The sequence below is a fragment of the Balearica regulorum genome, chromosome 5 (assembly GCF_011004875.1).
Source record: "Balearica regulorum gibbericeps isolate bBalReg1 chromosome 5, bBalReg1.pri, whole genome shotgun sequence".
Taxonomy (NCBI): Eukaryota; Metazoa; Chordata; class Aves; order Gruiformes; family Gruidae; genus Balearica; species Balearica regulorum.
The window spans coordinates 12,392,522-12,408,020 of NC_046188.1; the positions used below are offsets into that span (position 1 = coordinate 12,392,522).

The 15,499-nt window shown below is 45.7% G+C and overlaps 1 protein-coding gene across 2 annotated transcripts in view; it reads right to left on the bottom strand.

Moving 5' to 3' along the window:
* The window catches only part of RCOR1 (REST corepressor 1), an 86,946-nt gene that overhangs the window by 16,560 nt on the left and 54,887 nt on the right, over nucleotides 1–15,499 (bottom strand). For both annotated transcript variants that reach the window (XM_075753515.1, XM_075753514.1), the window contains exons 4-6: nucleotides 8,010–8,062; nucleotides 3,815–3,976; nucleotides 1,072–1,190 (exon numbers count right to left, since the gene is read on the bottom strand). In XM_075753515.1, the coding sequence (XP_075609630.1) occupies nucleotides 1,072–1,190; nucleotides 3,815–3,976; nucleotides 8,010–8,062 (334 nt within the window). The remainder of the gene's footprint in view (nucleotides 1–1,071; nucleotides 1,191–3,814; nucleotides 3,977–8,009; nucleotides 8,063–15,499) is intronic.

The window sequence follows — 15,499 nt, forward strand, 5'->3', positions numbered from 1 at the left end:
GGGACACCTCAGGTTTGGTCTGCAGAGACATTAACTGCATTTTTGAGCAGTTTGAGAAGGCACCTGCATCAAGCAGATGGAGTTGCTGCTGTTCAGAAAAGTTTTTTCTTTCCCCACAGACACCTGAGGCCACCGCATTTCTGAAGCTGTCAACTTAAGAACTAGGCAAAGTCACTGAGTGGCAGTTCTAACTATACAGATACTTCTTGCAATACACACAAGGCCACCGGCTCACCTACCTTCAAGGGCTTGCATGGGTATCCAGGAGGTTGAACTTGCAGACAAAGCTGCACAAGCAGGAGTCGAGCTCATCTGCTGATGCTCAGTGGCTAGTGACCTGCCAACCACCAGCACCCTCACCCAACTCCTAATGCACCCAGCACTCCTTGGGACACCTTTGCCAGAGAACTCATCCTATGTTCCCCTGTGCTACCTTCTTCTCAGTCAAGCAAAAACACAGCCTTAACTTCATCTTTCTCAGGGAACAGAGCTTGGCCTGACAGCCTTATACCGGTAACAGTTTTCTAAGTAAAAGGCAGGGGAAGGGTCTGTGTGTGCATACTCACAGGCTGAGGGGTGCTGCACTGCAGCCTGTTCACCATCAGGCACACGTTCTCACTCTACTGAGCATCACATGGAGGAAATGAAGGCAGATTTCTAGCTCTTTCATGACTTCCGTTTACTGTCTTGCTTATTAGCTTTTCTGGCTCTGCTAACAACAGTGCCAATCAGCTTGTAAACAGTTTTAATTTCATTTTCTCCACCCTCAAGCAGTATCAGAGCAAAAGCTTACAGAGTGATAGGACAGTGACCACTGTACTAGAGGGCAGTCAGGAATTGCACAGTGTTGGAAAAGGGAGCACACCTAATTAAAGCCGACAGAATCCTTTTGGCTTTAAGCAAAGCAAAACATGCAGAGCAGGGAAGAGGGGTGGGGAAAGAAGGTGTGGTACCAGGAAACATTTTGGGGAAAATCCTACATCTAGTTTCTTACAAGCTAACAGGAATCTCTGAGATCGTCTAAAGAAATCAGTGTGCGTCAATACACAGCCTTTCTGCTTGCAAACCTACCTTTCCTCACGTTCCCTTTTTTGTTTACGAGCATGACGGTCCATCACGCTAGTTTTAGTCCTTGTCTTCTTCCAGGAGTAGTAAAATTTCACCAGGCTGGCTATTGATTTGTCAGGAAGCTGTAAATTAAACATGTATCCTTTTATATGTTTATATGTAAAGTATCCCCAGGAGTTCACATACAATAGGTCTGGTTTTGCCAAGGAACATCTGATTTCTCTAGGTTGGATTCTCTCAAAGGCTCAAGGCAGTTCTGCAGCCTTTCCAAAAAACTATCTATGGGGGAGTGTTTCAGGTTAGTGCCTACTATTTAGGACTTCAAAATCTCTAAAAAGAATCTCAGCAAGCCTCCACTCACCAGCCAAGTAGCTGGTTCCCTTCAGAATAGAGGAACATAGCAAGAGCAAATCCAAAATGGGGCCTTGAAACAGAGATAACAGTTTTAAAAGCCAACACAGGCATGTGTAAGCAACTGCAGGAACTACTGAATTGCAGGCTACATCCCAAGCATATCTTTGATGTTTGGTTAAAAAGGCTTATTCACACCGTTCACATGATGAAGTCTATTCAAAGGTCTCAGCAGAAGATGTTTTCAAAAGGTGAAACATTACTGTATGGTGAACTGAGGATATATGAAAACATGAGTCTTGGAATTGGTTGGTTTTTTTGTCCTCTTCCACTAATGTCATTGCCCTGTAGCTATGAATGAAAAGTCTGCCTCCAAAACTACATTAAGACTAATTATCTACTTCTGAGGTACTCCGCATGGATGTTCTTATGCAGGACTTCTACAAGGTAAAAGTCCAGCCTTACTTACTGAATAAAACATGTTTTAGAAAAGTGTCTGATTCAGCTTGGAGGGCAAGATGGGTGGGGAGGAAAACAAAACTGTGAGCATGAGCCAGATATCTCTTATTCAGATACCGCAGTTTAAGTCTTCACTTTAAGCCTGGTTCTCAGACTACAGGTTGACTTTAGGTCCTGATAAAGGATCACACCAGAACTACCACCCTGGCTCACAACTGCACACAGGTATAAATCCATCTGCACTGGGAAAGCACAGGTGCTGTGTTGATGATGTGTTGCCAATAGCCATGCAGCAGGCTGGTACGCTGGAATTAAAGAGTTCCACAGAACAAACTTAGGGACAAGGCTGTTCATGACAAACATCCACTTGGCTACAAACACATGCTAAGAGTGCCAAAATATCAGAACCAACTCCAGTAAATAACGTAACTCACTTTTCATTCTCTGGCTTTGATGATTTTTTTTTCCCCTCAGTTCCAAGATGCACTGGTGCTAATGGGGCAGCATATATAAACTAACAACTAACATGTTCCCGAGCCATTGATTCCTATCCCCTGCTAAACACAAAGCTTCACCTCATTTAATTCCTTTTGTGCAGGATGGCTTTTCTGAGAGCAACAGTAAAAAAATATCATTACCTAGGGAACAGTGCATGAGCTTGGCATCCCTGTATTGGAATGCACTTCACTCGGGGACAGAGTCATGCTTCTGCACATAAACCAAATTGAGAATTTCTTGCTTTGGCGTTTAACCAAGCAACAGGACAGGCTTTATGTTCTCTTTCTTCACCCAGGACATTCCCCTTCCTTTTTTTTCCCCTATTTAAAACCAGAGGAATAAAGAAGAAAACAGCTTCACCCTTCAGGAGTCCACAACTCTCCAGACCATCTGTATCAGCTGTCCATAGCATGTGCAAGTCCCAACATTTGACCCAAGGGAGTGGGAGACCCTAGGACTCCAACAATATTTGGAAATGAACACCAGTGAAGGAACATTCAAGGAGGACATGAGGAGAACAAGCCTCTTCCTGCCACCCTTTTGAAAGGGGACCTGGCAGTTTTCCTTCACACCTGGGAGGCAAGCTGCCTTTCGCTTTTCAGTGGGATCAGCAATGCAGGCCTTCACAGGTGCTTTAAAGAGTCTGAGCAGACTGCAACAGCCTAGGCACACTTCAAAGGGTCACAACCAACTTAACCAGGTCCTGCTGGAACACTTGAGTGGCACTTTACTGAAGGAGAGCAAAGAACGAAGTCTGGTTCCCACCCAGGTGATGAAGCACTTGAAGAAACTCTCAATATATAATTAATAAAAAATTTTACATCCCATCCTCTCCCTCTTTCGAAAAAGAAAACTGCACACAGCCCAGCAGTTCCCTTTCAGGCAGAAACCTACCCTTGAAGTTTTCAGTCACAGTTAAAAAAAAAAAAAATCACTACCAACCAAAAGCAAAGGACTGAATGCTTGCAATGATGTATAAACCTCCACCACAGCATCCACTGACAGTCCCAAATCACATTAAGCACAGACTTCATAGTCAAATAAAATTAATTCCTAAAAAGCAGGCTGTAAGAAAGAAAATCAACTTTGCACAGAGATGATCTTTACTCTGTGTGTAGTTGGGCATGTGTGTACAGACCATGCCTGAACCCCAGCTGAGACGTACACACTACCATAGCGCAGAGGAGTGAAAACTGTATTTTGCAACCAAAAAAATTACACTAAGTTTATCCTGAACCAGTAAAGCACTTCAGGAAAACACTTCTACAGAGACTCTGGAAACAATGTTGTTTCTTTCTATTCATGGTAATATTTTTCCTCTAACATCCCCTTTGGCCTGTTCTCTCCCAAGAGCATTTGCAGGAGTCCAGCACAATCGGCACTGAAGATGACAGTCCAATGGCCTGTTCTGCTTTTCTGTTCCTCTGACACCACTTACCATCTGTTGGATCCTGTGAAAGGTTTTCCCATGGAAACTGAAGGCCTGTTCAAACAAGACCTTGTCTTCCACTGTCCACTCATCTGGGAACGGAGTAAAGTTTGGCAGATCTGCCAAAGACTTCTCAATGTTGTGCTTGTGCCAAAACAGCATCCCAAGGGCCTAAAAATAACAAGGACACCAAGGGGACAATTGTAATCACAAGAAACATTACTATACGCATGCAAAGGTAGAGCACTACAGCATTTTTCTCAGGCAACACATTAGACAATTTTTAATTCTCAGCTACATCAGGCACTTATCTGTGTGCAAGAAACCTGGAATGTGACCCCCCACCCTGCTAGGTTTTGAAGACCAACTTGAAATTTATCCAAGCCACACAGTAGTAATGTAATAAAAGAGGAGCATCAGAAAGGGGAAAGAAGAAAATTGAAGAAATTATTCCAACTTTACTGATTGTGGTATGCACGGGAAAGCTAAGCAAAGACTTGGGAAGACTACCTAAAAACTAGGCTGGACTAAAGGAAGCTTCTTGCCAGTGCTAAACCACCATCATTTCCCATGCAATCAGGAGGATGGTTTAGTTGACTCAGGAGTTTATGGTTGTTTGAGGACTCTTTTTTGGCAGGGGCGGGGGAGATAAGGGAAGAACCCAAGAAGGAAAAGTAGAGAGCATGCACAACCTTGACTTGCTGCTAAGACGTGCCTCCTTCGGGTCAGGGACAAGTCTCACTCATTTTGGGGGCTGCTCATTTGTTCCCTTCAGAGATGCCTCGTTTCACTGTTGCAGTCTCCAGTTCTCAGTTCCAGAGGCAAAACGCATGCACTGCACTTCACCACCTGCAAACCGTCCTCCTCCCACCATCTGAGACATTCGCTCACAGCCACCCCTCTCCCAGGGGTGCGCAGCTCCTGTGCGTTATGACACATCACTACATCTGGCATGCCAGCGACCACCGCAAGTCATTTTGGGAAGTCCTGACTCTGCAGAGCTAGAAACTAGCCTTTCACAATGGCTGTAAAGTGAAAACAATCCCTAACATGCTGAGTAAAACATCAGAGTAACCTGCTTGTCATATGCAAACTCAGCTTGGGTTTCGCAGCCGCAGTTAACCTCATCTAGTAGTTTCGCCCTGGCTGCTCAGAGCTACAAAATCCCTCCAAATTCGGGGTTTCCCCATTATGCTCTGCTATGCAAAAAGCAGTTCCTTTATGGGATCTTGCTCCCCTGAGATTCTGCAGAGTATGCGTATAAATATTAGTGTTATCCAAGACCTTGTCCTGACCCTACTGTCCTCTCAGTGCTGCCTAAGCACCCTCTCCTCCCTTTTGCCACCATGCAGAACACGAAGTAGGCTTGGTTGCAGCACAGTTACTTGAGATGTCACAGGAGCCACACTGCCGCTTATCTCCATCCGCTCTGGTCAGCATAGAGCCAAAGAAACTATTAAGCAGCCAGGAAGAACTGAGTTTTCTCTCCCCTGCCATCCCTTTCAGCTTCAGGTATGAGACATACCAAACATCCCTGTGAGAAACCAAGGGAAAAACAAGGAGGGGGACATTTTGGGAGGGCAGGGTAGTGTTAAATAGCACTAAGGTACCAACGAGGGCTGAGGGGACAAGCAGCTTACACCAAGCAAAAGGCAAACAAAAAGGTTTTCCTTATTTATAGGCTTAACAGGAGAGCAGTATTCTTCCTCCACCACATGCTGTCCTAGGAGAGCTCTGCACTCATACACAGGCAAGTACACAGCTTTTCCAGTTGTCTTTGTCCCACGGCGCCTGACAGAGGCTGGCAGGAGAGTACAGCTCACAGCCAGACTTGCTGTAGTGCTCCCAAAAGCCTGTGACTGCTACGGCTCCACCACAACCATCTACTGCAGTTTGCCAACAGCAGCTGAAGCAGACTTGCCCTGCCAGAGCTCCCTTGCCTGCCAGAGCCTGCCCTTTGCCCGCCCTCGAGCTGGCAAGGCTGCAGGGACTCCTACCAGCACAGCCCCAAGCCTCCAGCCATCATCCAACAGCAGCAGAGCCAGCAACAGGGCACTCTGCCACAGGCAAGGGGAGAGAAAGGACAGAGATATGGGAGCCGTGCGTGGTGCAGATGCAGCCAGCTGGACAGGAAAGTCACTGGGCAGAGGAGTGCCAGTGCAGGGCCCAGCCGCCCTGACAGCTCACCACTCCCTTCAAACCGGTCTTAGTCTGCAAAGGGAGGTTTTGGGCAGGGGGCACAGATGAAAACAGGAATCTGACTGTCAGCAAAGCCACCTGAAAAGAAGTCCAAAGAGACCAGCTGCACATGTGGGAAAGGGCTGCTCCAGCCAGCAAAGCCCAGAGACAGTGGCCAAACGTTAAAGCAAGCTCTGACTGGCTTCCAGGGAGTCCATATCAGCTTGTCCACAGTTATCCAGCCAACAACTCTGATGATACCTGTTGTAGAGAGAGTGTCCCTTGCTGACACAACAAATCATCCTGATTTGAAAGCCTTAACGCTTGTCCCTATAATACAAAATGAGTACGTGCCTTCTACAGCAATACAAGATAGAACCTCTCCAGTTACTTCCTGGAAGTTCCTAGCATAGCTGTCTAGGAAATCATAAAGGACCTGGGAAACATGTTTAACTCCAGAGTATTATGCGAGAGTGCTAGGGAAGGAATGAGAAAATTTTTAGAAGGAGGGATGTTATTTCAATTTGCTTAGCCACTTTACATCCAGGTGTGGTGAATCCCATAACTTCAGTACACAGAAGAGAGAAATGGGGAGAAAGACTCCAAGGAATGAGTGGGAGGTCTGTATTTCCAACATTAAAATGAGTGCAAATCTGTTAGCCGAATTTAAGGTTTTCAAAACACAAGAATTAGTGGTTTTATTTAAAAAATCGTACACTTCATTTTCATCAGTCTTCCAGATCAGTCTATATTCTCCAAACAACACTTCTCCACTAAAATAATTAAATCCATCTTTTTTACCCCGAGATCATATCTTTTGACAAATATTACCCACAATATCCAATACTAGGATATACCCACCCTCACTGAAGTAAGCTACCATCCTTATTTTCATTTAAGTTTGCAGCCTTTTGGTGCATGTGTTCCTTTTATTGCTGTTTTCTGCTCTTAGAAACTGTAATTATCAAGTCTGATCATTCCTGGGTCTGCTGGAAATTTTGCTGGCTACCTCAACTTCAATGTTCTTGTTCCACAAGAAGTTTTTCTGAGCATGAGTATCAACCACTGAAAGTCTGACTCAAAGATGACAGCAGTGTCATTTAAACAGAAACCCTTCCCCATCCAAATCATTGGTTTCTATGCTCATGGCTTTTTGCCTGAACAATTTCATAAACTTTCAAGTTTTCACAGAATCCCTTTGTGGAGAGAGTACGTAATTTGCCAATACAGTAAATCACGAGATTCCCCACCTTCCTTTCCGGGTAAGTATGAGTGCATAAGGAAACTCCACAGAATTCAGAAAAGCTTCCTAGGCACAGGTCTACTCATCTTCCCAGATGAGTGTTGAAATCGATGTTAGTTAACATAGGGAAGATTAGTACACAATCCTAGAGCACATGGAGTAAAGGAGAGGTCTGCTCCTCAGACCATAATTTCCAGCCCTAGGATAAAGGCACTGGCTAACCTCAGGGACAGCTGGTGAAGTCGTCCACTGCTACTGCACCGACATCTGAGGTGCTCACTTATGAAATGCAAAATGATTTGCAGCACAGTTTTAAGGTAAATAACTGTGGATATTGGCTTGCCTCTGAAAAGCATACGATGGTTCAATAGTTCATTAATAACTGCCAAGACATCCATGAAGCAAAGATGGACCAGTCAACTGGAAACTGCAGTACAATCAGGCAGCTGTCCAAAGACAAGCCAGTCTTTTTAATATTGTTTAGGGGTTCTGAAAGCGTTCAAGAGGTAGTCACCATAGCAAGCATAATACTCATGGCCAAACTCCATTAGAAATTACAATGGTTTTGGTTTTCTTCTTTTGACTCTTGATGTAAAACTAAGGGTGAACTCCATATCCCCAAAGCACACATTACTATTAGGAACAGTCAGTTTTGGGAGAAGTAGGAGAGGAGAAAACACAGATGGTACAGAAGGGAAGCAGCAGTTCTAGGCAGTCACTTTAAGTCATGATTTAAAATCTGCTGAAAAAGATTTTAAAATAAAGTATTCAAGGGGTTGTTACCTGCTCCATATTGTATCCATGCTTCTCTTTAGCAATGGCAATATATTCATCCACTGAAAAACAAAGAGAAGGTGTAAGAGCATTTCATATAATGATCTCATCTTCCCTTCCCCTTTCCAGTCTAAAACCCAGTCCTGCAGCTGTGACTTCAGCCACGGTCATTGCATCCTCTCATGAATAGCTACTGTTTTCAACAATTCGGGAAAGGAAGGAAACAAAAGAAAAACAACAGTCACCAGACAAACTAATACATATTTTCCTTAACAAGCCTACATGATGCATGATATCCAATCCAGTTCCATATAATATTTCGGAAGTTGTTCACCAAAACTATAGACATGACTGTCTCAGCTACTTTTTGTGGTGGGGGTTTTTTGTTGGGTGGTTTTTTTCTTGTTGGTTTTGTTTTGGGTTTTGTTTTGTTTTTTTTTTTTTAAATTCCCCAGAGCAGTTCTTTTCTTAAGAACAAAAATCCCCAGACACAATCCATATATTCCAATACTGCCAGACTCCTAGTGTTGCACAACCACTGCAGATATCTTGGCAAATTTTTCAGCCCTTATGCCTCAGCAATTTTCATCTTGGACCAAACCCCACCTCTATGTATTAAGCCCCCATGAGCTTGATACAATGTGAAGATGCCCCGAGGAGTTATATTTTGCACAGATGGGACTAAAACCCAAATGTGTCTTTCAGTATGAGTGACTCCGTTTACATTATATCCAACAGCACCCATTTGAGAGGGCTGGATCAAAGTCAGTGCCAGTGGTGGTGTTCTGAAGTGTGTGCCCCTGTGCTTGGTCATTATTAAATGCACTGTAATAACATCATCCTTGGGAGATGGGGGGGGGGAAAAAAAGCTAAAAGGTGACACTCCTACTTCACCTAATGGAGTGGAAGATGCTCAAAACATTGGCTGTCTATAGGATCCCCAACATGCTAGTACCCTCAAAGACTTAGAACTGATACACACAGCCAGAATTGTCATTCTTCTATAAATTTTGGACTTCAGGACAAGTCACTTCGCAATAAACTCAAAAATTATTTCCCCTTCCTTCTCTGCAGATACCCAGGGAGGGATGCAAGCAGATTCCTGTGCTGAGCACACGCGACACCTCCAGAAGGAAATGATTCTGTGTGCACTGCAGCTAAGGAAGCCACATTTCCCATGGTTTGGGCTTCACAATTAACTTAAGCTCTCAAATGTGCTTCTCCCATGATTTCTGCCTTTATGGACTCTCACATGGAGTCTCTGGTGTCTAATTGCACAGCATTTCTTAAAGCCTTTCCTTCAAGCTGGGACACTCCTCAATTCTTCCTTCAGCTGAGCAAACTAAGCAATGAACTCAAAAGGCATTGGGAAAACAGAGAGGATAGATCAGAAAATGCACAGCAGGAGAGCACCAGCCTCTTATTTTCAGCTTGTCATCAATACCCAGAAATTAAATCTGGGTACTTAAAGTAGACATCCCATCTTACTAGACAGTAAGACATGTGATATCAGTGCCATGGAAGAGTCCATGAGAATATTAATACAGCCACATGTTGTGGCAGGAGAAGAGCATGCAGTAAATACAGGCACAGTTCCATGTTAGCAAGGACACTCCATGAGGTTCTTGCTCATCCAAGCTCCCACCTGCACACAACAGGGACTCCCAAGAGGCTGACGAACCTGTTTGTTGGACAGTGTTCTGGATACATTCAGTAAAAGTTTTATTAGCCCTTACAGAAAGGTGTAGCTACAACCATTCATTTGCACCTCTGCAGCCTAAATACATCTGCCTCTCCAAGTCAACAAATTGTTTCTAAGGACCATGCTGAACTGGGATGAAAACTATCCCTTCTTGCTAACAACCTTTTCTTGCATAACAAAATAGTTGCACTGACATTGGAGGTGACAGGGACAGTGATAGAAATTTCTTGGACTGAAATCACTGCATTGGCTCATAGAACATCCTGAGGGTTACCAAAGGGTAGGAATCTCAGAAATCAGCTTTGCCATGAAAAAAACAAACACTTTCAAAACCACACCCCAAGGGGAGAACATGATCCAGGAGGACCACTGTGTTGGTTTTGCGTGGCAAGGTTTTGGTAGCGGGGGGGCTACAGGGGTGGCTTCTGTGAGAAGCTGCTAGAAGCTTCCCCTGTGTCTGATAAAGCCAATGCCAGCCAGCTCCAAGACGGACCCGCCGCTGGACAAGGCCAAGCCCATCAGCGCCTCTGTGATAACATATGTAAGAAAGAGAAAAACAGTTAGAGAGCGCTTTTGCGGCCAGAGAGAGGAGTGAGAAGATGTAAGAACATCTGCAGACACCAAGGTCAGTGCAGAAGGAGGGGGAGGAGGTGCTCCAGGCGCCGGAGCAAGATTCCCCTGCACCCCGTGGTGAAGACCATGGTGAAGCAGGCTGTCCCCCTGCAGCCCATGGAGGGAGGATGAGGGGGTGTAGCGATTCCACCTGCAGCACCTGAAGGAGGCTGTGACCCCGTGGGAAGCCCGCGCTGGAGCAAGCTCCTGGCAGGACCTGTGGATCCGTGGAGAGAGGAGCCCACGCCAGAGCAGGTTTGCTGGCAGGACTTGTGACCCCGTGGGGGACCCACGCTGGAGCAGTCTGCTCCTGAAGGTCTGCACCCCGTGGAGGAGACTCACGTTGGAGAAGGTCATGAAGGACTGTCTCCCGTGAGAGGGACTCCATGCTGGAGCGGGGGAACGATGAGAGGAGTCCTCCCCCTGAGGATGAAGAAGCGGCAGAAACACCACGTGATGAACTGACCGTAACCCCCACTCCCCGTCCCCCTGTGCCGCTGGGGGGGGGGGGGAGGAGGTTGAAGCCGGGAGTGAAGTTGAGCCCAGAAAGATGGGAGGGGTGGGGGGAGGTGTTTTTAAGATTTGGTTTTATTTCTCATTCCTCTACTCTGTTTTTGCTTAGTAATAAATAAGATGAATTCTCTCTCTAAGTTCGGTCTGTTTTGCTCGTGATGACAATTAGAGAATGATCTCTCCCTGTCCTTATCTCGACCCGTAAGTTTTTTTTCATTGTACCTTTTCTCCCCTGTCTAGTGAATGAGGGGAGTGATAGAGCGGCTCTGGTGGGCACCTGGCCCTCAGCCAGGGTCAACCCACCACAACCACACAGGGGAACTGGGGACTGAGAAGGGAACTGCCCCCTTCCTACACACCACCCCTTCCCTCCACACAGCAAACAGGACAGGGAACATCAGTAGGATGTGGGCAGAAGAGTGACTTCAGCTGTTTCCAGACTTTCTAACCACACCAAAAACAAAGGCTGCCAGGAAACATTAAGTGCAGCATTTACCTGTACTACAGCTAAATGCTCTCAGCTTCCTTGGGATAGGTATTGCACATGCAGTGTTATGTATTTTGTCTAAGGGGGAAGTGAAGAAAGGGGGAGGGAAAGGAGTTGAATTCTCTGAAGTCCAAGGCTGAATTAAGCTCTTGAATGCTAAGTACTGCTGCATTAACTAACTCGCTTTCACTGTGGAAAAATCTACAGTTCCTGATTTGACTTCAGCATCTTATCCTTTAATATATACAGAGGAGAGATGAGGTCGTTCTCCTTTCCAGCATATTACCTTTCTTATGCCAGATGCTATAAGCGATGAAAACATACTTCTTCCCCCTTGCTCTCGACACCCCAAAAATCATTACAGCATTTTCTCTCCTAACTGAGCAAGAACATTAGCAAAGCCTCCACATATCAATATGGTTTCTCTTGAATCAAGTCAATACACCACAAAGCCAAACAATAGACTATGAGTGATAGGACACCATGAAAGGAGGCAGGATGCTTTTCTTGTCATGGTGGGATCTGTAACACCTCAGTGTTACACATCTTTGTTACAGTGGAGGAAGAGAAAAGAATAATAAGAAAGAGGCAATAAAGCAGTAAACTGACCACGAGCATACAGCAATGCTCCTCCTATACAATAAAAGAGTGTGGATGAAGGAAGAACAAGGAGTACACCATCGTACTCTACTCTTGGCTTGTTCCCTGCCTGCTTACTGACAATCTAGCCCATTCTGCTTGTCATTTCTTGGCTAATTGCAGGCTCGCTCGCTTTGATGCTTGCGCCATCTGAGAGGTATGACAGTCCCTTGAGCCATCCTTCTGATTGCTCTTTCTTTACCATCCCCCTCCAAATGAAGTAAGCAAGAAAGAGCATGGCACCAGCTAAGTAACAGGATCCCTTTAGTCTCCCATACCAGTAGAGCCTGGAATTGCCATAAGCTTAATGCTTCACATGCCACACCAGATAAATAAGTGCCCTCTTCCATCTCTGCCTTCCCTACACACCTCTAGCAAGTCCAGGGCAGCAGGCACGTGAAATTCTGCTCCACTGCATTTTAGTGGCATTCAGTCACGCTCAGCGTGTAACCGAGCAATCTGTTTAGACATCAGTTCAGAGCCAGAGGAGCCTGGGGCAGAGCCCTGCTTACACCAAGAGAGACAGTTTGCCAGCACAGCTCTTATCTGCTTTCCAGAAGAGAATAAGCAAGAGCAGCAAAGCAATCCCATCCCATTTTCCCCAGCATGGTCTACACCACCATGCACTCTTTCAACCAGCACAACTTTTCCCTGAACAGGGCAGACAAGAGCATCTTCCTATCCAACTCATTTCTGTGTAACAAAGATAATCTTGGCACAGACCAGGCCAAAAAGACAATAATACTTAAACAGAGACAGTCGTGTGACACAGGAGATGCATTGTTCCTGTGAAGGCTCTTGTTGCTACTAGAAACCAGATGGGGGGAAGGACAGAGAAGAAAAATCACAAACTGGTATTTCTTTACCTATTTGGCTACGTTTCTTCTCTTGCATACATTTTAACTCTGTGGGGGTGAGCAGGATCCCCTGTCTGCCCCACACCCAAAATGGAGTGAGCACTGGCCCAAAGAGCCCCTTCCTACAGCCAGTCATGCTCAGGAAGGCAGAAGTAGCACAAAAGGTGGGGATGCAAAGGGAACAGCCCCACATACAAATTGTGACCAGCAAAGAGGAGCACAGAGTGTTCAGATGCTAAAAACCACCTCTCCCTAATATAAGTAGTAAGGTCTACAATGAGATGACCAAAGGACCCCAGCACTAACACAGCCAAAGAGACAAAAGAAATGTAAGGGAGTGAGAAAGGAAGCAGAGAAAGATGCTTCCCCACTTGACATCTAGAGAAGAGAGTTTCTGGCCAAAATGGTACTGTCAACCCCCTGAATTTTGTGTTCTTGTTTCCAGTCGTCTTTCTCATATGCTCTTTTCTTCTGCTAACCATCTTCCTGCAAGAATTCTTCACTTGAGGCAAAAGAAATGGGACCCTCTTGGCTGACAGAGGGAAGGAGAGACAAGAGCAAACAACTGCATTGCTGATTTTCAGTCCTGCATCCTAGAACAGTGAATTGAGAGATGTAAAGCAAAAGCATTAATTTCAAGGGGGTGGGAGAACTCTGAAAAGAGAAATGCCTGAAAGCAACTACTCCCCTCATCAGCATTTGATCAGATTAAATGATCTGAGTGGGTCCTTTTGGAAGAATTTCTCCCCTCTACCCAAACTGCTTCTTAATGACCCCACAAGCATCTCATCATGGTTAGTGGACTCAGTAACCCCAAGGAGGGTTTGCAGCAGAAGCGAGTGTGCTAAAGCCTATAGAAAGCAACAGGAATGCAGAGGTAGAGCTGTTGCTGCAACCTCAGTTCACCTCTATTACTGGGGTACTGCAGGAGCTCTGAACACTTTGCATATTACGTGATGCAATACCCTGACAGAACGGGGTGAAATGAGGACAAAAGCAGCAGCCTTCACAGCCTCAGTAATGTGCTTCACAGGGTTTGATCAATGCTGGAACCTGTGAAGAATTCTGGATGTTGCTGTACATCTCCCCCTCCCCTCCATCTCTCTCGAGAACGGGGGGGGGGGGGGGGGGGGGGAAGTCAAGACCCAGAACAAATCAATGTTATATAAAGAAAATAAGGAGCATGGATTAGACACATACATGTGAAATTCTTCCAAATTTCAAAACACAATTATGATGGTACACAAACAACTAGCACAGTTTTTGCCTTGGCTATAAAAATGAGCAGCTGCATTGCCGTCCCACCGCCCTTGCGGCATTGGTGGAACAATCCTGCCACCTCGTGGTCCCCGCACAGGAGAGGAAGCTGCAAAAAGCACAAGACTTTGGACAAGTGCCTCACTAAAGCCAGCTACAACAGGAGGCAGCGGGGAGCAGGCAGAGATCAAAGCAAGGTAGCCTGACCACTGTTTCTGGGCAGAATCACTCCAAAGAAAATAAAACCTGCCTATTTAAAAGGGTTTTCTGCTTTGGAAAAGCTGTTTCCTCTTCTTGGCAAGACATGATGTGTGTCACAGGCAGGAAAGGAGCGGAGAGCCAGAGTACTGCCATGTTTTGTGCCACCTGGGCATGCTGCACCCACCTGGGCAGGTATATAGCCTCCTTTAACGCTCTAAGAACAGAAAGTGCTAGTTACACAAATGCTACTTAAAAATCACTTCATGCAACTGGAGGCACAAGAGGATTTAGGTCTCAACTCCATTGCATCTGCAGCAGGTGAGGGGAAGAAGTCTGGATGCAACTGCAAGGCAAAGGAAAACCAACCTAACCTGGAGAAGCGTTCTTGGATGAGGTTACGTGGACTGGGAAACTGTTCTACCTGAAAAAAACAACCAGTGCTCTCCTACTGTGTTAGCTCCCTCACCCAAGTGGCAGTGAAGCCATACAAGCAGAGTGATGGTGGCTGGAAGTATGGAGATGCTCTCACCTACCAGGAAGGGCAGTGCCAGACTCCGCTATGGCCAGCCCTAGCTACGCAGGCTGTCCCCTTCTCTTGCACTAGCTCTGGAGCCACTCAACGCACTGAACAGCTGACCACCAAAGCAGCATACTATTCATAAAACAAACAGTTTTATACTTTTTATATGGTTGTATACTATATAAAAATCACTTTGCTGGGAGGCTACACAGCCTGAGAAGAGACAAGCCCTCCTAGTTCCAGCGAGGCACGAGAACAGCTCAGCCAGAAGTACGACTCATTCCTCATCCTGACACAGCACAGAGGCAAGAATAAGCAGGTGGGCAGAACAAGGGAGATCTGACAGGGCAGCAGCAAAGAGGAAACACTACCTCTGGGACCCAGCACAGAATACGCAAGGCCACATCAGATCACCCATGGACCTAAATCAGTGACCACGTAGGATCTGAGTATGGCTGGATCATTCATCAGTGCAAACCTGATCCTAAATCAGACACAGGCACTGAACTGTATTAAATGTAATTAGCCAGAGCACTTGACATTGGGTTTGGAGCCCATGTAAGAACATAAAACCAGCACACAGTAGCTTCTGGTAGGGAGGGAATACTTGTTCCCATGTATGACCTTCCAAGACATAGACAGGAAGTTACAGACAGGATAAATGCACAGAGCACAGGCCCGAACAACAAAGTGAGTTTACAGCAGAACAGC